The 27,825-nt window shown below is 42.0% G+C and overlaps 1 protein-coding gene across 1 annotated transcript in view; it reads left to right on the top strand.

Annotated features, from left to right (window-relative positions):
* The window catches only part of RTTN (rotatin), a 3,641,098-nt gene that overhangs the window by 267,358 nt on the left and 3,345,915 nt on the right, over nucleotides 1–27,825 (top strand). Inside the window, exons 5-6 of the mRNA XM_044067142.1 lie at nucleotides 4,695–4,712; nucleotides 15,968–16,000. Of these exons, the coding sequence (XP_043923077.1) occupies nucleotides 4,695–4,712; nucleotides 15,968–16,000 (51 nt within the window). The remainder of the gene's footprint in view (nucleotides 1–4,694; nucleotides 4,713–15,967; nucleotides 16,001–27,825) is intronic.

The raw sequence follows: 27,825 nt of genomic DNA, 5'->3' as shown, positions 1-27,825 counted from the left end.
TTTTTTTCTCAGGACATGCAGCAGACATGAATCGAAGCAAGAAAGCCTGCTCCCAGAAAATCATTTATTAGCAAATGGAAAAAATGTTCTAGTAGTTGCCAACAAAAGAACCAGAATCCGTTAAAGATGTCTCTCTCTGGCCGTACATTATTTGTATGAATTACTACCTTATAGCCTGTGTTAGTCCTCAATCAAGTTTCACCTGTTTTCCATTTCAGTATGTCTGCCCATGGATCCCCTTTTTTCACATCAACCTCGTGTGAAAATGTTTATGAAAGGAATGTTGCATAAGAAACCTCCTAGGAAATGGATGGCTCCTCCTTGAAATCTTAATTTTGTTTTAGAAAAACTAACTCTTGCTCCAAGCTTATCAGACTGACTTGAGGTTCTTAATATGGAAAACAGTTTTATTCTTCTTGTAGAGATTAGAGCAATTAGTGTCTGAGTCACAAGCTCTCATGGTGGGTCACCCTCATCTTATTTTACAAAAAGACAGTTTTCTTAAGAACTAATCCTTCTTTTATGCATAAAGTGGGTATATTCAGTAAACTGAGTTTGCTTTAAACCAAACTATTCATCTCCCCGTTTTCTTTCCTGAACCTAAAAATGAGAGAGGAAGCATACTCCATACCTTGGATGTTCACAGACAACTCTGGTACTAGTGAGAGAGCAAAGTCTTTCATAACTTCTGATCAATTGTTCATTTCTTGTGAATGTAAGAAAAAAGGTCAGTCTGTGTCAAAACAGACTATTTCAAAATCTTTGTCTCATAGTATTACTTTTTGTTATACTCATCACAACAAAACAATTCCAGGCAGGGCCATGGGTCTTGGCTTTATCTATGGCTTTTTGGAAGAGGTTGGATGCTAGAAGTGTTCTAGAGGCAGCAACTTTTTACATGCAGGCTTTTACAAAGACTGTAATAAATTAGATTCCTTCTCCAGGTCTATGACAGACTTTACTAGGGTCATTTTCCTGGGGCTCTTGGACCCTTATTCTTCCTCCTTCCAATTAGTCTAAGCTATGGTAATCTGTCCATATAGCTTAGGTTACTGCAGCAGTGATCCTTGCAAAGAACATCTACTGAACATGGATGTTCAGATGATCACTGCTACAGAAACTGCTCCATCTCCCCCTTAATTTATTTTGATGTGTTTTTATGCCTGGGTGTGAATTTTAATTGTTACATTTTTAGCATTATCTTCTCGAGGCTTTAGCTTCCCTCACTTTGTTGGCATGAAAGCTCTGAAGAGCTTGACACCCAAACCTGATTTTATCAGCACATCTCAAACTGACTAATAGTTTGGGTGTGTGGAAACTACCCTGAAAGCTTTCCTGCTGTTGTATCCTGTATGGGATAAAACCCCATATACCTGACTACTACAGCAGCAATCAGTCGAACATCTGCTGTTATGGTAAGTTTACTTACACAACTGTATTGTCCTGCTGCAGGTGACATTTTCAAAAACTTGCTAGATTTGAAACCGATCTTGTCCCATTTTTTTTCCTGAGAAACGAAAGTCTCAATAAAAGAGTAAAATGTTTCTAAAAAGAAATTTCAGGGCAAACCAAAACATGACTTCCAAGGACTTAAATATTTGGATAAATATATATGCTTGTATTAAGATATTTTACTCATGCTATCGGGCTTGATTCGTTTTACAACATAGACTCTTTTTTGCTACCACTGTACCTTTAAGACATAAATTGCTTGAAGTGAACAAGGATATTTAAACTGGAATAAGTAAGTTCTGAGGAAGTGCTGTTTGAAATGATGAGGGATGAAGGTGCTTAACTTTTGTTTCATATTTTATATATTTGCAATTTAGTAATTTGCAATTTGTTAACTGGGAAGGTCCACTGGGCCATATAGATCCCTTTTTCAGTAGAGGCCTGGGGAGAAAATTTCCACAATATAATAAGAAAAATCTAAAGTATATAAATAGATAGAATATATTATCTAACATATTGGATTACAAAGTTAAAAAACATATTCACTGACAAGACAAGTACTAGTGAGGTAGATTACAAAAGTTTTTAAAGATTATTGCTGCATAGAAGATTTTTTGATAATACACAGACTGAAAAATAGGGAGACAATACAATCATTAGAGGTAGGTATTCAAGTGGCTGAATGCAAGTTCAGTGCCAGGTGGAAGTTAAGCAAGTATGGAGAGAAGTTTTCAAGTGGCCAGGATTTGGGATTGTTCTGATAGCTAATGGTAGAGCATTCCAATTCTTGACTAAAGAGTTAAGAGAAGAGAAGCTGGCCAGACAGCAGGTTTGGTTTGTGAACCTGAAGAATATTTTGTTTATAGTTTCTATTAAATGTTGTTTTTAACCTTATTTCTGACTGGATTTTTGTCATAGCCTTACTGCAGTTTTGGTTTATTTTACTTTTATCCCCTGTGTGACTGCTTGGTATTTCCCACTAGTAGAGTACATTCCTTCCAATTCACCTGGACTGCACAGTTTGTTTGGATTACTGGATATTATGATAAGTTTATTTACACAACTGTACTGTTTTGCTGCAGGTGGGATTTTCAAAAACTTGCTAGATTTTAAACAGATATTGCCCCCTTTTTTTTCAAGAAACAAAAAGGCTCAATAAAAGAGCAAACCGTTTTTAAAAAGATGGTCTGATGAAGTGGTGGCTTCACCATGAAAGCGTTCACCTTTTGGAATAATGTTTTTTTTTTGCTTTTAAAGACTGGACTGTGATTTGTACCTTCCTGAACTGTTGATTGTTCCATTGGATGCTGTCTATGTGAATACTGACTGTTTCACCAGTGGTTCATTTGTTCTAGCTGCAGCCTGGTTTGTTGAGTTTCTAAAAAGAAATTTCAAGGCAAACTAAAATGTGACTTCAAAGGACCTAAATCTTTGCAAACAAGCCAGTTAATTTGTGACGGTCAGGCTCTTCTTCCCATTTTCTCCAACATTAGCCTGCCCTCCCTCCCTCCCTACCTCTGTCAAGAAGCTTTCTTCTTTTTGGAAACTGATTACTTCAGACATTTGGGTTCCCAGCATCATAGAGAAGAGGGTATGGGATATCCTGGCTTCTTTTCCCTGTGAATTTAGTATTTGACAGGTTTCTCCAAATCAACAGTCCTTGGTTTTACCTATTCTGCAAAGAGTTGTCGGCAGGGGACTGTAGCATTAGTACCTCCCCACCAACAGAAAAAAAGGTTCTACTCTGTTGCCAAAAAGGAGAGAAGCTTGGAGACCCATTCTGGATTTGTTATTTTTCAATACATTCTTAATTGCTCCAAATTCAAGATGTTATCTTTATAGACTCTTGTTGCAGTGAACCTTCCATGGACATTCTTAGTTACTCGAGGATATAAAGAATGCATATCTGCACATTCCACTTCATTCAGATTTCAGAAAATTCTTAAGATTGTGTGCCTTACAATTTACAAAATAATATATATATTTTTTAACTTATAATTAAACAATTTAAGTTACACAACAAAACAGATGGGATTGTGAATGCAAGTAATATTCAGCAAAGTACTCATAACAAAAAAAATTGATCATTTGTCTCTATATGTATATTAGAGATTACATGGCTATGCATTTTTTTCAAATAGGAAAGAAATATGAGTTGCTTGTGCACATACCTTATATATTTTAAAACATAACAAAGCATCTGTTTACAATTATTTACAACAATAGTGTCATGATTCATTCATATATACGGTACTTTAGGTGAAATGTAAGAGAAAAAAAAGAAAAGGAAAGGACTGAAGAAATTGTATAATTTTATTTCGAATGATTCATCTCTTTGTCTGTGTTTATTTGGGGTTTTGATTTTAGTTTAGTACATACTTTCATTTCCCTTTTTAAAGCTCTTCTACATAGTTTAATCTTTCAGTATATTGTTAAAGAGGAGATTCCAGTATTTGTGTAGATAGGAGGGATTCCTTTTGTCCTTTGCAACTAATTTGTGGGAAGATTTACTACCATACTTTTGAAGCCACACTAGGATAGTTTGGTGCGGTCAAGTAATTTCTGGGTTATATATAACTTACCTAAAGTGAAGTTGGTAAGCAATACATGGATGTTCTTCGTTTTCCATTGCTGCAGTCTTAACTATTGGGTATAGTCCGCGTCCCAGTCGGCCCGAATACCAGAGTATAAGGCTGACGTCGGTCATGGCGCCTTAGACTGACGTCAGTACGTCAGGGTACTAATGCGCATGACCGACGTCATATCCTCAGTCTTTTTTGCCGCATGGTCCGATGCAGAAGCAGTTTTGCGAGTGCAGGTTGGCGTTCTGAAATATTTCCGAAACCGGAGTTTCAGACCGAAACAGAGTTGGCTAAGTACCCCGTTGGGGAACATTTTGGTTTTTTCTTGCCTCAGTATTTTACCGGATGTCAGAAAAAGTGAATAACTGTATTTCTTGTGGGAAACAGATACCTCATAGGGATTACCATACTTTGTGTATACCTTGCTTAGGGCCTGAGCACGACGTTGTTGGTTGCCGCTCTTGTGCTAGGTTTAACAAACGCACTATTAAGAGGAGGTTAGACTGTGCCAGGTTAGTGTTTGGGAAACGTTGCAATTATAAAATGCCGTCGGATGCTCCGACGCCCGCTTCGTCCAAGAAGCGCAAGGACAAGTCAGTAAAGCCTAGGGTTGATGAACCGGCAGTCCCGGACGTCGGTTCTTTAGAAGGCTCAGTGGAGCCAGAGGTTTTGCCAGGAGTTTCCATGGAGTCTCAGGCAGAAACTTTACTTCTACAGGATGTGCCTTCTCAGGAGGTAGGCCTAGCTGTGGGGGCTTCTCAGGTAACTGTGCTTCCCTCTATTTCAAAGGTAGTTAGAGCCTCTCCTACTGTTGCCAAAACTTCTCTGAGAGGTAGGCCTAGTTCAGCTTCAGGGGGGGCTTCTCCTAGCATTTCGGGTTCTGTACCTAAGAAACACATGCTTAGAATGGCAGAGGATTTGATTACTATGATTAGAGGTTCTATGCCCCCACCTGATAAGAGGCCTAGGGTGGAACCGGAGTTTGATAGATTTGAACAGTGTTCAGAGGCTTCGGAGTCTTCTGCGGAAGACTTGCAAGAATATCCTACTTATTCTGATTCTGATGTGGATGATTCCACTCCTACAGCTTCTCCTCCTGAGGATTTCTCATTTTCAGAGACTCTGCATTCCATGAGGGAGCATTTTAAATGGGAAGGCCAGGATTACTCTGATTCCAGGAAAAGGCTTAGGGAATTCTTGTTTTTGCCCCAGCATAGGCCCTTAGCTATTCCTCCTGTGTTGAATGTGGTTGAAGATGTTTTTGCAGAGGCTTCCCTGAACCCTGACTCCTTGCCTCCTGCTCCTGTTAAGCCTGATAGGTATTATAGGGTGCCCGAAGCTCATAAGTATTTGTTTAGGAGTCCTAGGGCGGACCCAGAAACTGTTTCTCAGGGGCCTAAGGGTGTTAAAGCTTCTGTGGTTAAAAATCCTGTTCCCACTGATAAAGAGGCAAGGGCTTTGGATAGGTGGGGAAAGAAAGTGTATACTTCTTCCACTCTAGCCATGAGAGCGTTGAATTGTCAGTTTCACATGCTAAAATATCAAAATTATCTCCTTTCACAATTGAAATCTAAGGTGGATGCTTTGGCGGAAGGTATTGAGTGTAAAGAGTTGCTGGATTTGGTTCATGTGTCTGAACAAGTGGGTAAGCATTCTTTGCAATGTGGTTTTGATGCTGTACAGGCCTCCTCGAGGGTGGCTGCTACTAGTTCTGTTCTTCGCAGGCATGCCTGGTTGAAGGATCAGAATTTAGCTGAGCATGTTAAGACAAGGATTTTGGATGCTCCTTTACAGTCTGATGTGTTGTTTGGATCGCCTGTGGAAGCAGTTTTAAAGAAAATGGAGGACAAAGCTAAGTCTATGCAAACTGTTAAAGATTTTTGCAGGTGCAGCCTCCGAGTTTAGTAGAAATTGGCCTGCTAAGGGGTGGACATATCCTGCTTATGATTCCCAGTCTAGGGGTAGGTCTAGACGTGGTAGGGGCAGGGCTCAAGGTTATTTTAGGCCTAGATCAGGGAGTTCACCTGCTCAGACTTCTGGTGAGGGCAGGGGTCAGTCCTTTCGTAAACAGACCCAATGACCTGCCTTTTCAGCTGCCAGTGGATTCTCGTCTGGCAGCTCCTTTGGGAGGAAGACTGTCTCTTTTCAAAGAAAATTGGGATTTAATTACTCAAGACAGATGGGTGTTGGATATCATTCACCACGGTTACAGATTTTATTTCCACACTATGCCCCCTTTCAAAGGCATGCCAGACGTTCCTCCTCCACAAAGAAAAGAGGCTCACAAGCAAGTTTCTCAGTTACTCCAGATTGGGGCCATTCAGCCAGTCCCTGTATCAGAAAGGGGCCTAGGTTTTTATTCTCGCCTGTTCCTAGTACCAAAGAAGGGGAACACGTGGAGACCAATTTTGGATTTATCTCTCCTCAACACTTATCTGGACATTCCCAAGTTCAAGATGTTGACGTTACAACAACTTTTACCTCTGCTGGGCAAAGATCACTGGATGGTAACTTTAGATCTCAAGGAAGCTTACCTTCATGTGCCTATAAAGCTAAGTTGCAGGAAGTATCTGCGGTTTCGAACTGGAAATTCTCATTATCAGTTCTCTGCATTGCCCTTTGGCTTATCTACTGCGCCCAGAGTGTTCACAAAGGTTCTGGCTCCAGTGATAGCTTACTTCAGGCTTCAAGGAATTCAAATCTATCCTTACTTGGACGATTGCCTGATTCTGGCTCAAGAAAAGGAAGACCTTCTACAACATCTGGAATATGTTATAGCAGTGCTAAGATGCCTTGGGTATTCTGTGAACGAAATAAAGTCCAGTCTAGTACCCTCTCAAGACATGTGCTTTCTGGGTGTGAGACTGAATACAGCAGCCCAGATGGCCTTCTTAACCCCGGACAAACAAAAGAGTCTGTCACTTTACTTCCATCAACTATCTCATCAGTCCGTGCTGACTGCAAGGTCAGTCCTTCAAGCATTAGGGTTCATGGCATCTTGTATTCTGGTGCTTCCCAATGCCAAACTGCATATGAGGAAGCTGCAATGGTATCTCAAAAATGTATGGACACAGCACTGCCAGGATTTGGACACTGTCATTCAAATTATACCTTGCCTTCAAAAAGAATTCTTGTGGTGGGCTCAGGAATGTCACCTAAACAAGGGACTCTCTGTGACCCGGCCAGAGGCAAGTCAGATTTTAACGACAGATGCCTCGGACATTGCTTGGGGAGCTCATCTAAATGGAAAGTGGATACAAGACAAGTGGCCTGCCAGACTACAGCATCTACATATCAACATGAAGGAGATGTTAGCAGTCCAGTTTGCATTAATGGCTTTCAAGGAGTTTCTTCTTCCAGGGCAGGTGTTGATTCTAACAGACAACACAACTGTCATGTGGTACATCAACAAGCAAGGGGCAACACATTCTTATCCTCTATGCAGGCAAGCAATGATTTTATGGGAGACTGCCCTAAGCTTGCAACTAACTCTTCAGGCAAGGTTTCTGCCAGGAGCACAGAACTCCTTAGCAGATGTGTTAAGCAGACAAATCATGGATCCCCACGAGTGGAAACTGGATCTTCATGTATTTCAGACATTGACAGTGTCATGGGGAACTCCAGACATAGATCTGTTCGCTTCTCCACTAAACCACCAGCTGCCAAAGTATTGCACAAAGGGGTTTCATCACACAGCTTGGAAAGTGGATGCTCTGTCTTTCAGTTGGAAAAACCTTCATGTGTATGCCTTTCCACCTCTGCCTCTTCTTCCAAAGGTACTATTGAAGGTCAGACAAGACAGGCCAAGGATGATTTTGATAGCTCCAGATTGGCCTCGGCAACACTGGTACCCACTACTGCGGAGTCTGGTAAAGAAGCCTCCTTGGCCTTTACCTCTGATTCCTCATCTGTTATCTCAGAAGGACGGTCATCTGCTCCATGTCAAGCTTCATTCTCTTCATCTAACAGCCTGGCATATTCTCTGTTGAAGCACAGCAGGTCTCAACTTCCTCAACAGGTTTTAAATGTGATTATGGAAGCTAGAAGACCTAGTACAAGGAAGGTGTACGCAGAAAAATGGAAAAGATTTTTATTTTGGAGTACAGCAAAGAATTTGGAGATTTCTGAGCCTAATTTGAGTGTGGCTCTTCAATATCTTACTGAGTTATTGGACAAAGGTTTGTCCTTTTCTTCCATTAAGATTCATGCTGCAGCAATTTCAGCTCACTATGATTGTGACCCACCATTGTTTTCGCATCCTTTGTTCAAGCAGTTTCTTAGAGGGGCAAAGAATATAAGACCCCCACGTAGAGCTCCTACTCCTGCTTGGGATCTCAATTTTGTGTTGGAAAAACTTACTCTACAACCTTTTGAGCCTGCGGCTACTGCTGAATTGAAATACTTGTCATGGAAGACTGCTTTTCTGTTGGCTATTACTTCTGCAAGAAGGGTGTCTGAGTTGCAGGCCCTTATGGCAGTAGAGCCCTTTTTGATTTTCCATAAGGATAGGGTATCTTTACGTACTAATCCTTCCTTTATGCCTAAGGTGGTTTCTAGTGTGGCTTTAAACCAAACTATTCATTTGCCTACTTTTTATGCAGACCCCCAAAATAAAGGGGAAAAGATTTTGCACACTTTAGATGTTCACAGACAATTGCGTTATTATTTAAGCAGGACTAAAGATTTTAGACAGTCTCAGCAGTTGTTTGTTTCTTTTGCTTTGAGTTCACAGGGCAAGCCTGTGTCAAAACAAACTATTTCTAGGTGGATTGGCTTTTGCATTGCATTTTGTTATTCCCATCATGGAAAAGAAATTCCAGCTGGGATTAGGCCTCATTCCACTAGGGCTACTGCCACTTCAACAGCATTTCTAAGGGGGGTGGCAACTAAGGATATTTTGGAAGCAGCTACTTGGAGTTCAGTGCATACTTTCTCTAAGCATTATCACCTTCCTATTTACTCTAAGTCTAGGGCTGGTTTTGCCACAGCTGTCTTGCAAGGCATGTTGTCAGCTCCTACTTCTTTATGATGTGCCAGCCTCCCTTACCTCTGCTTTGGGATTCTACCCAATAGTTAAGACTGCAGCAATGGAAAACGAAGAACATAGTACAGTTTTGTACCTACCATAAATGTAGATGTTCGAGGATTCCATTGCTGCAGTCCAATTTACCCTCCCTCCTTCCCCTCTGTGTTTAGGGGTGGTTGTGTAGGTGAGTTTACATGCTTATATTTTTGTATATTTTCTTGTATATGTTGTGCATGTTTTTGGTGCAGGTATTTTGGGCCTTGTCTTTTTAGGGTCTTCTGACATCTGGGGCAAGAAAAGACTGAGGATATGACGTCGGTCATGCGCATTAGTACCCTGACGTACTGACGTCAGTCTAAGGCGCCATGACCGACGTCAGCCTTATACTCTGGTATTCGGGCCGACTGGGACGCGGACTATACCCAATAGTTAAGACTGCAGCAATGGAATCCTCGAACATCTACATTTATGGTAGGTACAAAACTGTACTTTATTCAATTTGGATATTTTATGTGGGGCTATATGAACCATAGCATATTCCCGTGAAAGTGTGGATTTTTCATAACCCATTTTCCCTAATTTCACTCTTAAAGAGCACTGCAGTTTTTAAGTGCATTTGCAACTCCAGAACACATGGAGCACATCAGCAATTTTTGATGGACAGTAAGGACAGTATGGTGATTAACTTGAGTAGTCCCAGCAACAAGCGAAAATCACACTCCGGCTTTATTGTTGTACAGACAATATCCAACGACTAAGCGCTTTCGCCAATAGTTTGGCTTCTTCAGAGTCATTGCACCATAAAATCTGACAGTTTAAATAATGCCATAATTTAGTTTGTAAACCAATCATAAACCTTAAATTTAAATGTACACGTGCCTACATATCTAAATGTTGTTTAATCAATACCTCCTAAAAAACAATGAACAACCATACGCACAAGTGACTCCTTATTAAATAATGTATATAAAAACATACATATGTTTATATAAATTATTACAGTTAATTAATAAAATTTCTAAAAATCGCTACTAAAATTCATCCAAATATATTATTAGTCATCTCTGATTTAACCATGTATTAACCTTTGAGAAACAGTTGTTTTTAATGTGTATATGTATATATGTACAAAGACACAGGCTGTAACCCCTCTCATAAAGTTTTGTGACCATATAAATTTCACATAAAATACTCCAATACACTATTAAACTATCCACACTAAAGTTTGCCCCAATTTCAAGAAATGTATTTTCTTTGTAATAGATCGAGTTTTAACTAGTGACAGGGGAGGTGATGACAAACTTCTGGTGGAAACTAAAGAGCTGAAGTGGCAGTTGAGGCTTAATGCCACACAACCACCAGGCTTAAACGAGGGAGTCTCATTTACTTCAATATTGAAAAGTAGAGCAAACACTGTCCCCTGATTTCTTTTTATGGTATGTATGTGTCTTTCGGCTTTTTCCGGTTAGGGGTCACCACAGCGGAACTCCGGTCCGCTAATGATTGGCAGTTGATTTTTACGTGCCAAGTTGCCAGCCCTGACGCACAACCTTCAATGAAGGTATGCCCATTCACGCATGTCTCCACGCAGAAGACGCTCTAGCTGAGAATCGAACCAGACAGTGTCTTACTGTGAGGCGCCAACGCTACCGCAGCACCACCACTGCGGATGCTGATTTCTTTTTATGGTAAGGGGACAATATTTTACTTGCGGATAGTTTAATAGTGTATTGGAGTATTTTATGTGAAATTTATATGGTCACAAAACTTTATGAGAGGGGTTACAGCCTGTGTCTTTGTACATATATACATATACACATGTATTAATTTATATAAACATATGTATGTTTTTATATACATTATTTAATGAGTCACTTGTGCGTATGGTTTCTCATTGTTTTTTAGGAGCCATTGATTAAACAACATTTAGATATGTAGGCACGTGAACATTTAAATTTAAGGTTTATGATTGGTTTACACACTAATTGATGGTATTATTTAAACTGTCAGATGTTATGGTCCAATGACTCTGAAGAAGCCAAACTATTGGCGAAAGTGCTTAGTCGTTGGATATTGTCTGTACAAGAATAAAGCCGGAGTGTGATTTTCGCTTGTTGCTGAGATTTCTTTCTATTTGTTCACAGTGACACCCTGGTTAGGTTCCGTTTGTGTTATGAACTTGAGTAGTATTTATTTAATTTCACAGGGGTTAGGCAGACATTATTATTTATCATAAGTTGCGTAAATATCATTTTTTTTTTAAAGGAACTAGTTTCATCGTATTTTGTATGGCTTGTAATTTTTGTTCCCCACTATTGCTTTTGCTTATCGTATCCCTATAGTCTGAATACAATATGGAGGATTGATGTTTAATTGAGGAGATTAGTTTGTAGACGTTAGACATCATTCTGCTGTTAGATATCAGACCTTTCAGGATTGATTCTGCCGTAGTAATATTAATATCTCTATTATCTATCTCTTGTGTTATTAGATTAAGTATGTCTTTAATTTGTCTTAATATAGTGCCATATATTTTCTGTAAGTTTAAAATTTACCTAATATCCTCAATAGAATTTTCCTTTAGTTTATAAAAGTCCCATAGTGTACAATTTCTTATTGAGGAGTGAGAATTTAAATTTAACATATTCATTTTCATGTTTGGATTTAAGTGTAAGGGTTGCAGAAGTACAAAGGTACCTTCTAAGTTTAAGGGCTTCATTAGGTTTTGAAATATGTTTATTTTTATCTTTAATCAATTTATGTGTTTTTTTTTTTTAATATTTCTTGTTTAATAAATGGAAGTGACTTAGGATTGATATTTTGAGTTCTGAGATGGGTACTCGTTACATTCACCCACATTGGAGACCACTCGTTCTCTTTTTTTTATTATAATTTGCAATTTGAAGGATTTTACTGGCACAACTAATTTCGTAGTACATATTAAAGTCTCAGAGGCCAATACCACCTTTTCCTTTAGGTAGGATTAGCTTATTATAGCCAATCCTGACTGTTTTTGGGAACCAGATGAATCTAGATAATTCTGCATGTATTGCATGAAAAAACTTATTTGGGATATTTAAATTGGTAGCATTGAAATAATAAAATTCTGGGAAGAATGTTAATTTTGATGATAGCTGCTTTAGATAAGAAAGGGAGTTTTATACTGTTCCATCTAGTAATGTCTTTACTAATATTTACCCAGGCTTTTTGTAAGTTATTTTTCATTAGGCCTTTTTGGGTATGCTCAAATCGTATTGCCAGATATTTAAGCAAATAGTTTATTTTAATTGTGGGTTTCTGGGAAATATTACTATTTGTGTCCTGCAGGGTTTATTGGGAAAATAGAGGATTTGGAATGGTTGACCTCAAAGTTTGTTATACTTGAAAAATCAGCTAATGTTTTTAAGATTTTGTGAAAGTCCGTATTTGGAAGTTCAAAGTAAATGAAAGTAAGTCATCTGCAAAGGCAGTGAATTTTAACTTGGTATTCTGGATTGCTGGAATATGATGAAAAGTTCTTTGCCCTATATATAGTAAAAGGGTTTCTAAATTAATGTTGAACTGGTAGGGAGATGGGGGCACCCTTGTCTGGTACAATTTATAGGTTCATAGGTAGGTACTAGGCCATCTGCCCAAAGGCATTTATAAGCCTAGCCGGAATGTGTTGGCTTTCGCTGCCCCCTTAAATTAGTTCCCTGTGCCTCTGTCCAGCAGAGCCATTGAAGTGATCCCTGGGGTAAACTTTCTGTTTCCCATCCACTCTTCAAGGTTTTTCTTGAAGAGGGTTAGCGAAGAGCTCTGCCTAATGTAGACTGGAATTTTGTTCCAGAGCATGGGAAGTCTCTGGGACAGGAATATATCCCTCCAGCACTTACTATTTATTGTTGTGGAGAGGTTTATATCCCTGGAGCATGTGGTTCGAGGAGATATGGTTTTCTTTAGATGGAGCATGTCCATCAATTCTGGGTTAGACATGGCCTTGTATGTCAGGCAGGGATCACCTCTGAGTAGGCGGTATGTAACAGAGTGCAGCTGGAGTTTCTTTATTCGAGCTGCATAGGGCATCTGTTTGAGGCCAGTGATCCTCTTGGTGAGGTACTTCTGTGGTCTTTCCAGTTGTTGCAGGTGTCTTGTAAAGTACATCCCAAATAGGGCATTGTACTCTATGATGGGTCTGATGCGTGATGCATAGAGGGGCACAAAGACCTCTTTCAATCTGGATGCAAACCCTTTTGTGATTAGGTGGGCCACATAGAAGGATTTTCTAACTACTTTGGCAATGTGATTATCAAAGGAGAGGTTGCCATCTACTTGGGTCTCCAGATCCCTTATTACGTCTTCTGTATTTAGAGGGCTACCACCTATGTGGTAGTTTGTGGGTACTTTGTTTTTTCCAAAGGGGATGACTATGCACTTTTTGGCATTTAACTTGAGGCCACGGCTTTGACACCAGGTATCTGTCTCACTGAGACCCTTTTGGAGGACGTCTGTGTCAGCCGGAGAGTCAATTAGAACCCCTAGTTTGCAGTCATCTGCGAACTTGGTCAGCCATAGTCCTCCTGTGCTTGCCTGTACCTCTGAAGTATATGCCGAACAAGAGGGGGTCTTAGGACTGAGTCCTGGGGAACGCCACTTGTAACCAGTTTAGAGTCAGACCTAGCTCCCGCAATTCTTACCATGTGGGTTCTGTCCCTGAGCCAGTTGGCAACCCATCTCTTGATGTAGGGGTTTATGTTCAGGCTGGTGAGTTTGTCTATAATACCTGAGTGGGGAATGGTGTCGAAGGCCTTTGCGAGTTCTAGGTAGGCTGTGTGGACCTCCTTTCCCTCGTCTATAGCCTTGGTAACTGTCTCAAAGAAGTCCACCAGGTTTAGGAGGCATGAGCTCCCCTTAATAAAGCCGAACTGGGTAGAGTCCAGTGTTTGGAGGTTCCCAATGTCTCGGTTAATGTGATCCATGATGATGCGCTCCATAGCTTTGCAGACCAAGCTAGTCAGGCTTACAGGGCGATAGTTCCCAGGGTCCGTTGTGGCCCCACTGTTGTGGAGCAGAATAACTGCTGCTGTGTGCCACTCTGTGGGCATGTAGCCTGTGGAGAGGCTGAGTGTAAACAGTGTGTTTAGGTGAGGGGTTAGTTCATCTTTGAGCTTGTGTAGGACGCAATCTGGGACACCGTCCAGTCCCATTGATGCTGTGTTTTTGGCTTTGGAGAGGGCTGTTTTAACCTGAGTGTCTGTGATTTCAGGGGCACTACATTCTTCTGGTATAGTTATGGGCCCTTTTGGGTGTGAGAGGGGGGGTGACGTTTGCACTGAACCTGTCTGCCAGGATGTTGGCTATATCGGTCGGTTCAGTGTACTTTGTGCCATTCTGCATAACTCCGAGCAGATCTGAGAATTGCCAGTTAGATTCTTGACATAGTTAAAGAATGCCTTGTGGTTATCTTTGGAGTCCATGGCAATTTTTTCTTTCGAAGCTAGCTTTGGATGATTTTATGATGGAACATAGTTTCTTGCTGATACTGATCAGGGATGTCTTCCCTTCTTGGGATTTTACTCTTTTCTGTACTAGTTTCCTCCTTCAATTGTATAGCTTGTTTACGGCAGGGGTCCACCAGACTGGTTTCCTTTTCTTGGAGGAGTGAGTCTTGGTTTTGTTTGGGATAGCATGATCCATGCATTCTTGTAGGTGCCTGTAGAGTGCATTAGTAAAGGATTGTGCAGCTTGGACAGCATTATCCTTTAGCATGGGGGTTGAAACTTCCCACCTCTGTCTTAAGTAACGTGAAGTTTGCTTTTGAAAAGTTTTTCACGGTGGTTTCTTTGACCGGGGGTGGTGGCAGAATGTGGATATGCAGAGTGATTAGTTTATGGTCAGATCTAACCAGCGAGGGGTTGACCTCTGGTGTGGAACACCGCTCGCCCATGTTGGTGATGACCAGGTCCAATATGTTGCCACCTCTGGTGGGAGTGTTGACCAGTTGATCCAAGGCATTTGAGTTTATAAATTCTAGGAAATGTTGGGCAAGGGAGTTTGTACTTGAGTAGTTCTCCCAGTTAATGTTTGGGTAATTGAAATCACCCAATATCAGGGTGTTTGGTAGAACCTTTATGTTTCCCAGTGTTTCCAGGAATTCGGAGTGGGGATCCTGGGACATGGTGGGTGATCTGTAGCAAGCTGTAATTTAAATAGCAGTTTTGCCCGTTGTTAGTTGCATGTGGATGATCTCTGAAGCATTGTGCTGTGCCACTAACCTGGAGGTGTGGATATCCTTGATGAATATGGATACTCCCCCGCCTTTTGTATTTTGGTCCGGGTTTTGTGGCTGAAATGTATGGTATGAGTTGTAGCCTGGCAGTGCTGGGGTGCTCTCTGGAGCCTTAAACCAGGTTTCTGTTACTGCACATATATCTGTTTTCTCCATACTGAGGAGTGCCTCGAGTGCGTGCATTTTGAGGTTTATACTTATGGCATTGAGTAGCATTACCCTCAGTTTTTTGTTACTTGTGCTATTTATGGCGGTAGGTTTGTCTTTTGAGCCTTGCCTAAAATAGGCACTATGGGGGTGGCAAGAGCCTTGGCCAGTATTCGAAAGCCTAAGGGTGACAGGTGCAAGCCGTCTCTAGCAAAGCAGCATGGCTTGTCGAGCATGTCATCCCAGGCTGACAGACACTGGATCCCCTTTGAATGACACCAGAAGCTTAGCCAGCTGTTGAAATTGATATTTTTTTCTCTGTAACGTGGTATAATTCTTGGAGAGGGCAGGATGCTACTCGGGGTCAGGGTCATACTGGCCTGGGCTACGTGATCAGAGAGCTCCTCCATGTCTCTTTTCAGTAGTTATGATTTTTATTGGATTTCAGTTTACTTTGTTAACTGAAATTGTTACATATGAATTTCTGTAGAGTATTTTAACGATATCAGTAATTTTTTGAGGCATGTTAAAGTATTCCATAGTTTTAAATAAAAACTCTCAGTTCACTTTGTCAAAGGCTTTGCATGCATCCAGTGATAGAGCATATCTTGGGTTACTATCTTTTCATAGGACTGAAATGGCAGTCTCTAATGTAAGTGTATTATTGCAGACTTATCTAATATACAGAAGTCCTGATTGTTCAGGTGAAATTATAAAGGGTAATATCTTTCTCAATCTGTTTGCTAGGACTAAGGACATTATCTTTAAGTCAACATTTATTAATGCAAGGGGTCTGTAGTTGTGGGGATTTATTTTATCAGAATTAGGTTTATGTATGAAAATAGTTTTTGAATTGTTAAGATATAGATCTGTGATAACATATTTCCTAATATAATTTATATGTTTTTAATAGAATATTTGATATTTGTGTACTAAAGGGTTTATAGAATTCAGCTGTAAATCCATCAGATCCTGGGGCTTTGCTTGGTTTTAAATTATTTATTTCTGGTTTAATTTCTTTTTCTGTAAAGGGTGCCATGAGTATGTCACTATGTGTATTACTTATTTTTGGAAACATGAATTTATCTAGGTAATATTCATATTCTCCTACAGGAAGCTGCTTTTGTGGACCATATAGATTTTTATATATTTCTTCAAATGACATTTCTGGGTTTGTATATATTGATTATTGATTTACCTTTAACTTCAATTTCCATTATTCTAGAAGGAGGTTGCTTAATATTTATTAGTCTTGCTAGAGTTTTCAATGGGATTTGAGCCCACTCTGCATATTTAGCCAGTAATTTCAGTTCTTAAATTGTATAGGCTTGCATTTGAAGTAAGTTAAGCTCTTTTTGCAAGTTCAGCATGTTATTTTCAAGCTCCGTACTATTTTTATTTTGGATTTTTTCTGTTTCCTTCAACTCTTATTCTAATTTATTTATCTTTGCTTTATTCTGTCTTTTGTATATTGAGGCTTTTTGTATTAATAAACCTCCAATTGTAGCCTTTGCTGAACACCATTGAATGTCCTGGAGAATGTCAGACTTAGACATATTTCCTTCTAGTTGAGCAAGGATATCTGTTATCTCTTGTATTTTTTTTTAATTAGATTTGGGTTTAGTAACCAGTTTGAGTTATTTCTTCGGGGAGATTTAGCTGAGGGGTAATTTGGTTCGACAGAAATTTTTGAGCAATCCGAAAGAGATGTGGGTTCTGTTTTGTATGATAGTCCTGATCTTATTAGACGTTCAGATATTAAAAATAAGTCTATCCTTGACCAGGATTTGTGACATGGTGAATAATAAGTGTACTTACTTATTAATTTATCATCTTGATTTTGAATGTAAGGGTCAACTAACTTAGTCGTATATTAGATCTTCTATAGCTGTTGAGACCTGGGATGCTTGCAGTAGGGTTGACTAGTACACTCTGATCACCTCCCAATATAAAATTATGTTCCTGGAACTTTTTAAGTATATTGTAAATTTCATAAATGGAGTCTTGCTGGTTAATGCATGGGCCATAAGCATTTAAAAAGCAAAACGACGTGTCATATGAGGGGACTGAGCATGTGAAATAACCCCATCGCCCCTAATGTACTTTATATTTAATATTGTCCCCTTTAAAAGATTTTTTGATAATTATTGCATTTCTTTTGAATTAGTATTGTTACCTGCTGCAATAATTTGGTTTATCCATGGTTTGTTTTTGTCCTTCTCCTATTGATCACTATACATATGTGTTTCTTGTAAAAAGGTAATATTTGCATTTGATTGAAAGGTTAAGTGCATTAGCAAATTTTTCATTTTCTTGTCCTGAAGGCCATTAACATTCCATGATTCAACCTCTATCATCTCCTTTTAAACATTTCTATTATTCTTTGTTTGTATATCCCTTCTTATTTAATTGACAGAAATTTTTGTTTATAGATAGAAGATGGTCTATATTCTTGGTGACACGCATTTCTTCCATTGCTTTCCTGGTGCCTATCCAGCTAACCCCCAAAAATGAAAGAGCGCAACAATGAACTCTTTCAGATAGTTATCAAAAATTACAATTCAAAAATATAACAATACTAACTAAGTATTATACAACACTTTCAGCATCACAAGATTAAGCAGTCCTGTGTATCACAGCACTCACTATCCTTACTCCTGAATAAGTCGTTTTGCCAGTGTGTTTTGCGTACAACAATGATGCAACATTTTCCATACTAACAGCCATTAAAGCTTTTATGTAAATGTTATATAAGGTAAAGTAAATAAGAGCTGTTTGTCCAAACTTCTTGGTAAGGTGCATTAACTATAGACATTTGTCACAATTCATAAACAACTAGATTTCACGTTTAAATCTGGTATTTAGATGTATTTTTTATCTTAACTGACTTCTAGAATATCTAGCTCAAAATAATATTAGAATGTAACTGGGATGTAGTAGATGTGGAATATTCATGACTTTTTAATTACATAAATGTATACATAAAGCACTCAATAAAGTATTTTCTATTTGATAGATTCTTGCTACTATTGTAGATACCACATCCAACTATTTGTTGTAATTTTGCTGTCATTATAGAGAAAGAGGTTCCAATTTGAGGTAAACCTACAAAATGCATGAGTTGGAATGGTCACTACATGTGGAACTCTCTTTTTCTGGTCACACCATTCTGCTTGCTTGGCACATTAGAGATAGGTGAGGCTTTATGCCATTACGGTATTGTCTTTATAGTAAAGACTTCCTCCTTTTCTTTTCCCTCTATTTCTTTTTTGTTTTGTACTAATTCCCCTCTCCCCTTCCCTTTTACTTTTGGTTTTTATCTCCAAGATGCATTGCCACTGAGAATGCCAGATTATCTTTTTCCTTCCTGCTTCATGTCTCTTTTTATGTAATTAATATGTTATACCACAGTATTTTAGTAATTAGTTTTATAGTAAATACTTTTTGTCTGTCTTACATTGCAATGAAGCAGTTGCATACCTCATATTTCAATTTAGGCTGATTTTAAAACATGAGGGGTACAACGACTTGTTAGAATAAGATGTCTTTGGACTAGATTTTACACAGCACTTAAGTAGGCATTATTAGCTTTCCAGGGATCCTGTATCGTTATTGTGCAGTCGATGGATTTGTGCTGCATTTTTGGCATACATTAAGCACTAAATAAGCTACAAATTACTACAGCACTCAACTTTCCTCACTGTCTAGAGGAAAACAGTTTCTAGTACTTAACAAATAAGCACCTATCCAGGCATGTCTTAGGGTCAGCCCCCGGTGTTTTCTCCTGTCTACCTGATGAATCTGGGCATCTTGGGGCAATGCAGTAATTGCCTCATGTACACAGACAACCCTCTCCTCCTACCACCCAACACTACAACCTGTGAGAGATGCACTTATCTAGCCATACTGGAAGCAAAGCTCTCTTCACCCAAAACTGGACTAGACAGTCAAGAGGAGAAGGTAAACACTTGCACCACACCACACTCAGCATATAGTCCCTCAAAACCTACACCACCAAAACACACACATAGAAACACAAAACACACACCTACATTCACGGAGGCTCTTGGTAAAAACCTGCCCAAGCAACAGGGACCTCCAAAGCAGAAACACAAGCAACCTCCACCCCCCAACACAACCCAAATGACACCATAGCCCACAAACTCAGCCCATAAGGCATAACAATGTACCCAACACTCTAGTCATAAGTGACTCTATAGTCAGGCACACTGATGTTCCACTCACCAGGCTAAACAAGGAGAAAGTTACTGTCAGCTGCCTGTCGGGTGCCAGGATCCGCCACATAACGCATGCACTCAGGTCACTCTACAACAAGTACAAATATGACTCTGTTATTGTCCATGTTGGTGTGAATGACCTGAGACGTATCTCCTTGGACTACATGAAAAAGGACATGGAGGAGCTGTTCGTTCTTGTAGCCCAGGCAGGTATGACTCTAGCCCTGAGTAGCATCCTGCCATCACCCAGAATGATACCGCAGTACAAGGACAAAATGATTGACTTCAACAATTGGCTAAGCTTCTGGTGTCATTCTAAGGGGATCCAGTAACTGTCTGCCTGGGATGACATGATTGACAGGCCATGATGCTTTGCCAGAGATGGCCTGCACCTGTTGCCCCTGGGATTCTGGATACTGGCTAAGGCTCTAGCCACCCCTATAGTGCCTTTTTTAGGCAAGGTTCAAATGACAAATTCACCACCCTAACAGGTACAGGCAAGAAGAATCTGAGGGTATTGCTACTCAATGCTAGAAGTCTAAACCTCAAAATGCACTCTCTCGAGGCACTCCTTAAAATGGAGAACATCGACATCTGTGCAGTGACAGAGACCTGGTTCAAGGCTCCAGAGAGTACCCCTGCATTACCAGGCTATAATTCATACCACACCTTTCGGCCACCTAACCTGGACCAAAACACTAAAGGAGGAGGCGTGTCCATATTCATTAAGGATATCCACATCTCCAGGCTAGTTGCTCAGCATAATGCATCCGAGATTATCCAAGTGCAGCTAACTCTGGGCAAGACCACAATCCAAATTGTAGATTGCTACAGATCCCCCACCATGCCCCAGGATTCCCACTCCTCATTTCTTAATACACTGGAAAATATTAGGGTACAACCTAACACCCTAATAATGGGCGATTTCAACTACCCTACCATTAACTGGGAAAACTACTCATGTACCAACTCTTGTGCTCAACGTTTTCTGGAATTCATAAATTCCAATGCCATGGATCAACTTATCCACACCCCCACCAGGGGCAGCAATATCCTAGACCAACATGGGCAACCGGTGCTCCACACCAGAGGTCAATTCCTCGTTGGTCAGATCCGACCATAAGCTAATCACCCTAGACATCCACATCCCTTCCCCACCCCCCATTAGGGAAACCACAGTAAAAAATTTCTCCAAAGCCAACTTCATGCTTCTTAAGTCAGAAGTGGCAAACTTCATGACACCCATGCTGATGGACAATAGAGGTATGACTGCTGAATCCTACACAAATGCACTTTATAAGCACTTACATGAGTGCATGGATCGTGCAATCCCTAACAGAACCAAGATGCTATCCTCCAAAAAAAGGAAGCCAATCTGGTGGTCCCCCTGCCATAGACAAACTCTACAACAGAAGAAAGAAACTGTTGCAAAAAAGAGTAAAATCCCATGATTGGAGAAACTCCCTGGTCAGCTTCAGTAAGAAGCTGAGATCCCTCATAAAATCCTCCAAAGCTAGTTATGAAAACAAAATCGCCACTGACTCTAAAGACAACCACAAAGCATTCTATAGCTATGTCAAGAATCTCAATGACAACACTCAGATCTGCTCTGAGTTACAGCACAATGGCACTAAATATACAGAACCAACGGATATTGCCAACATCCTGGCTGATAGGTTCAGTGCTAACTTTACCCCTCTGTCATCCCCTAAAGGGCCCATCCCTATACCAGAAGAATGCAAAGTTCCTGTAATCACGGCTGCACAGGTAAAAAACACACTATCCAAAGCCAAGAACACAGCATCCATGGGACCTGACGACATCCCAGGCTGTGTTCTACATGAACTACAGAATGAACTGGCACCCCCACCTAAGTACCATGTTCAATCATAGCCTCACCTCAGGCTATGTGCCCACTGAATGGCACACAGTGACAGTTATCCCACTCCACAAAGGGGGAGTCACCACAGACCCCGGAAACTACCGCCCCATTAGCCTAACAAGCCTGGTCTGCAAGGCTATGGAGCGTATCATCATGGAACTTATAAACAATGACATTGGTAATCTCCAAACTCAGGACCCCACCCAGTTCAGGTTTGTAAAAGGCAGATCATGTCTCCTAAACCTGATAGACTTCTTTGAAGGAGTCACCAAAGCCGTAGATGAGGGTAAGGTGGTTCACACAGCCTATCTAGATCTCGCCAAGGCTTTTGACACCATCCCCCACTCTGGAATTATAGATAAACTCACTAAACTAGGTATAAATCCCTATGTCACAAGATGGGTTGCCAACTGGCTCACTGACAGAACCCACACTGTGAAAGTAGTAGACTCCAAATCCAGCTTCAGACCAGTGACAAGTGGAGTGCCACAGGGTTCAGTCCTGGGTCCTCTCCTGTTTGGTATCTACTTCTCTGAAGTACAGGCCAACACAGAAGGTCTTTGGCTAACGAAGTTCGCAGATGACTGCAGACTAGGAGCCATAATCAAAACTCCAAAAGATGTGGACATCCTACAAAAGGGCCTTGCTGAGACAGATGCCTGGTGTCAAAGCGTCAAAGCCATGGCCTCAAGCTCAATGCCAAAAAGTGCATTGTCATTCCTTTTGGTAAAAACTCTGTACCCATGAACTACCACATAGGTGGTAGTCTACTTAACACCGAAAGTGTGATAAGAGACCTTGAGACACAGGCGGACAGTAGTTTCTCCTTTGATAATCACATCGCCACAGTAGTCAGGAAATCCTTCTATGTGGCACACCTCATCACAAAAAGTTTCTCATCCAGGAAAAAAGAGGTCATTGTTCCCCTCTACTCGTCACTCATTAGACCCATTATAGAGTACAATGCCCCTTTTGGTATGTACCTCACAAGACATCTACAACAACTGGAAAGGCCACAGAAATACCTCACAAAGAGGATTACCAGCCTCAAAGAGATGCCCTATGCAGACCGTCTAAAAAAAACTGCAGCTTTACTCCGTTGCATATCGTCTACTCAGAGGCGATCTCTGCCTAATACACAAAGCTATGTCAAACCCAGAGCTTTTAGACATGCTCCACATAAAGAAATCCCAATCCCTATGAGCTACATGCTCTAGGGACCTAAACCTCGTCACCACAATAAACAGAACATGCTGGAGGGAGAGATTCCTGTCCCAGAGACTTCCCATACTTTGGAACAAACTACCTATCTATATCAAACAAAGCTCCTCATTAGCACTGTTCAAGAAAAATCTTGATGATTGGATCGGAGATAGGAAATTCACCCCGGGGATCACTTCTGTGGCTCTGCTCGACAGTGGCACAGGAAAATAATTTTCTTGGGTGGCGAAAGCCAGGGTACCTTTGGCTAGGCTTATATAGGCCCTAGGGCCAATAGCCTAGTACCTACCTATGAAACTATGAACGTTCTCAGTGTACGCATGCTGTGCTACCTCAGACAGACAGCAGACCTTTCAAAACCCTCTCAAAGCTCAAACAAAAGTTTTTGGGCCCTCCTGTCCCCAGTCTTGTTTTGGTTGCCTGAGATGCCAAAATACAACTCCTTTCTGGTTCTTCACAATTTTTAGTTCTGATTTCCTCTGCACAGAAATGCATGTCTAAAACATGCAAATGATATAGGTTTCTGCAAGTATATTGTAATAAGATTTTTACTCCAAGGTGAATGAAAGATTGAATTAGTTAACTTTTTTCATAATGCATTCCTCTTTGCGTTGGTCACTTGCGTAGCACTGCTGGGAGTGAGCCGCAAAACATGAAATAGTGTGGTGGAATTTTTTCTTCAGTATAACCCAGTGTGATAGTTCATGTGGAGATATTCAGCAAGGCTTCATTAAGGTTTTTGTGTATGGATCGTATGTGCAGGAAGTTGGAGAAAGTGCAGTTATTCTGTGTGCCTTATCGGCAACAGCAGTTAAGATTTGGTTGGCCCATTCATCAAGTTTTTTACTTCAGATGACATCCAGTTATCAGAATATCGCCATGGAGGAGTTATTTACATAAATAATTTTGGATCTGAAGTAGTTGTCTTCATTTAGTCTTCAACCTGTGGCTTCCTGGATCCGTATTGGATCTGACTCTGCCTCCTATCCAGCATTTGATCTAAGCTCAAAGCGCCTCCTCTTACCCGTAATGCTCCTGTCTCTTTCCTCCCTTTAGATCTCATTTGCCTTGCTACATGTCCGTATCGAGATCCAAGCTCTCTGCGATAGAAATTTGTGATAAGTGCTGTTTTGGTGTAAATCTTTCCTTTTATTTTTCTCTCTACCTTCTACCACTCCTCCACGTTTCCATCAGTTAAAAAAAAAAAAAAAAAAAATCAACTCTCTTTCTTTCCCCTTGCGTGTGTAGTTTGTGTGATTGTGAGTGTGCTGGGCCAGCGGTTGGGACATGTCTAACACTCCCAAACTTGGTTTCAGAAAATGTACAGAGTGTGGCCATAAGATCTCCCCAGCCGATGGCCACACTCTGTGTATAGTGTGTCTTGGGGGAGCCCATCTCCAAACCTCCTGTTCCATCTGTGCTGGGTTTAATCCCCAGGCACTTAAGGACAGGAGGGGCAAACTCATCCTTAAGGGCCTTCTTCCCTCTTCAGGGACTCAAGTCCCTGTGCTGCCAGCTTCTGCCCCTGCCTCCTACCCGGCCTCTGGGACTCAAACTCATGCCAAGAGGCCTGGTGATGGAGACAAAACTTCAAAAAGGGATAGGCCAAAGAAGCTATCCCTTTGGCCTTCCCACCACCTAAGGTTAGGTCAACTCCGAGACCGGAGTCTCCCTGACTCCATTCCCCTCTGTTTTCTCCAGAGCTGGAGGAGCCCTGGATCTGGTCGCCAGCTCAGGCTTCTCCTCATCTCCCCTCCAGGCCGATGTCAGTCGCCTCTTTCTCCCACTCCACCCAGAGCCTTAGTGAAGCGGAGATGGATAGGATGATGTGGAAATTCATCCGCACCCAGATACAGATGGGAGCCTTGCCTGCCTCCGGAGTGGGGAGCCCACAGCCCTTTTTCACCTTGATTACTCCTTCTCTGATCCGACCTTCAGTTTTGGAGCACTAATATCTGAGGACTCTCGGTGTCAAGGGGCCGGCTCCAACAGTACCTTGTATCTCGATGCTGGCTATGAACTTGAGCAGGTCGGATCTGACTGGCTCAGATCTGACAAGCTTTCGGAGCCATAGCCTCAGCGTCGGATCCGAGGGGTTGGTGTCTGCTCCGAGTGTGTCAGAGTGCAGCCTTCCCCTTGGTATCTCGGCTCCTGGAGGTTTGGGTCTGACTCCCCCATCAGGTCAGAGGGTGACAGCTCCTATTGTCCTTTCTCAGGATGTTCATTCCCCTTTGGCTTTCGATGTGGTGGAGAGGGTTCTTTTGATTTCTTCGAGACCCTTGACCATCTCGTCTTTGGACTCCGCCCCAACGGCCTCTGTTTCTGGTGCGGTTTTGACCATTCTGCCATCTCAGGGACAGCCTGCCGCCACTTTGCCTCAGGAAACTTCCACTTGGGAACAGCAAGACATTGGCGAGTCCTCCTCAGAGATCCCCAGTGAGGAGATCCCTCGCAAACATACGTGCAAAAGGAGGCACTTAGACTCCCCACCAGAGTCTCTCGCCGAAGACACCAATTTGGAGGAACGGGAAGGCCCCCCCCAGTCACCTCTCGAGGGAGACTTCAAATTCTTCACCAGTGAGGGGGGGTGGTCTGCCCGAAAACCTACCTTGGACGAATTGGTGTTCCTTGAGGCATTTGGCGCAGGACCCTCTACTTCCTGGGTGTCCCCTCCCACAGATCTCATTACATCTTGGGTGTGGAAGGAACTGGACATGGTGGAGCCCATTTCCAAATGTCTGGATCAGGTCTTGAGCCCCCCTCAGATAGATTATATTGGAATAAGGGATTCCCTGTTGATACCATAGAGGTCGTAGCTGCCACTAGGAAGGAGCTCGCTCAGGAGAGCTCTATGGTCCACCCTCCTGGCTGAGAGTCAAGGGCACTGGACCATTTCGGGAAGTGGGTGTACACTTCAGCGACTTTCTCTGTTCAGGTTGCAGCAAGACCTAGTTAAGGAGATCGCTGAGTCGACCCCGGGACCATGTCCGGGGAGGACAAGAAGACTTTCTCCGCTCGTATGGCCACTCTAAAATCAGTTGCGAACACCTCTATGCTCCTCCTCTCCCATGCAACCGAAGGAGCCGCTAGGGCAGCTGGTACAGGTGTTGCCTTCAGGTGCCACACCTGGCTGCGGCTCGGTCAGTTCTCGGAACCTTTCAAGATGTCCTTTACCAATGCCCAGTATGACGGTTCTTCCCTCTTTGGGGAAGTTGGTACGTGAGACTTTAGTTCAGAGTGAGAAGGAGTGGAAGACTTTCTGCCATCGGGATCCGCTTCTCGTCCTCTCATTGATCCTTCTCTACGAATCAGGGAGGGACCAAGAGGATGTAGTTTTGGAAATCTCAGAATTTTCCCCGAAACACTCAGGACTCACCTTCCCCTAGGGACAGGGGGGAATTTGATAGACGTCGCCCTAGAGGCAGAGGGGGTCTGAGAAATTACAGGTCTTGAGAACCCTTCTTGGACAGACTCACTCAACAACCCTGAAGGGTTGCTCAATTGCTCATCTCTGGAGGCAGTTGGTGGCCATCTTTCATTGCACCTAACGGAGTGGGAGTCCATAACAAAAGATAGTTGGGTGTTGTGAATTATATCCAGAGGCTAATCAATCCCCTTCCTCGAGCCACCTCCACCGCCCAAACACCTCCCAGATGTTCCACCTGTGCACAGGGAAGATGCAGCACTGGAAATAGCAATGCTGCTAAGAAAGCGAGTCATCCAACCCATCCCCCTAGACCACTCTGGATCAGGTGTTTGTTCCAGGTTCTTTTTGGTACCAAAGAAAATGGGGGACTTAAGACCTATTTTGGATTTATCCACCTTGAATCTGTCTGTGGCCAAGGTGAAATTGTGGATGGTCACCCTGCAATCTATCCTTCCCTTCCTGCAGGAGAATGATTGGATGTGCTCAGTCAACCTCCAGGATGTGTACTATCATATCAAGATGGACAGATGCTCTCAGAGGTTTCTCCCCTTCTGGCTAGGAGCCAATCATTATCCATTCAGAGAGCTCCCTTTTGGTCTTGCCACAGCCCCCCGGGTGTTTACCAAAGTGATGTCAGTAGTAGTGGCTGACCCGAGACTCCAGGGCATTCAGGTATTTTCCTACCTGGATAATTGACTCCTCGCTCACCTTCCAGGCATCAACTTTGTCAAGCGAGGTATTCCTTTCTTCTTCTAGCCCAGAGTTTAGGCATTACCATCAATGTCAATAAGTCATCTCTGACCCCTGTCCAACCATTAGACTGTGTTGGGGCACGATTAGACACAATTCAAACCAGAGTGTTTCTTACTGCAGACAGAATGCCCAGTCTGCAGCTACATGTGCTTTGCATTCTTCAAACTCAGTCTCCGACAGCGTAAATAGTATTAAGGGCATTGAGGTTCATGGTGGCCACAATCAATTTCTTGCCCTTGGCAGGTCTTCACATGCAGATCCTTCAGTGGATACTTTCAGTACTTTGACTCACCCTGTCCGAATCTCTCAAGTGTGCAGGGACTCTCTTTGGTGATGGGTTCTTTCCCCGGACCTGGATCAGAGATGCCCCTTTCTCCCACCATTTCCCGTGGCCACGGTGACTACGGACGCCTCCCAGCTGGGGTGGGGAGGGCACTGCTCGGGAAGGACAGTTCAAGGCACTTGGTCCCCCTACAAGACCATTCTGCATATCAACGTCCTGGAGATGAGGGTGGTACTTCTAGTGTTGCTGGCTCTCCATGCCCATCTTCCTTCAGGAACAATTGCTATCCAGATGGGACAATATGTTGGTGGTCTGGTACATCAACGAACAGGGGGGGAACCAGATCATATCCCATATGTCACGAGGCCATGAGAGTATGGGAATGGGTGATCTCCACTGGCTATTTTCTGGTGGCAATGCACATTCCGGGGAGGTCCAACATGCTAGCGCACAGACTCAGCAGATTTATTCTGATGCCTCACGAGTGGTCTCTGAATCCTTCAGTAGCGGAACACATCTTCCACAAGTGAGACCAGCCTTGCTACA

This window comes from Protopterus annectens, chromosome 3.part1, assembly GCF_019279795.1.
Source record: "Protopterus annectens isolate FY-2018-M chromosome 3.part1, PAN1.0, whole genome shotgun sequence".
In the NCBI taxonomy this organism is placed as follows: domain Eukaryota; kingdom Metazoa; phylum Chordata; order Ceratodontiformes; family Protopteridae; genus Protopterus; species Protopterus annectens.
Note: the sequence above shows the minus strand (reverse complement) of the source record. Positions and strands in the feature narration are given on the sequence as shown.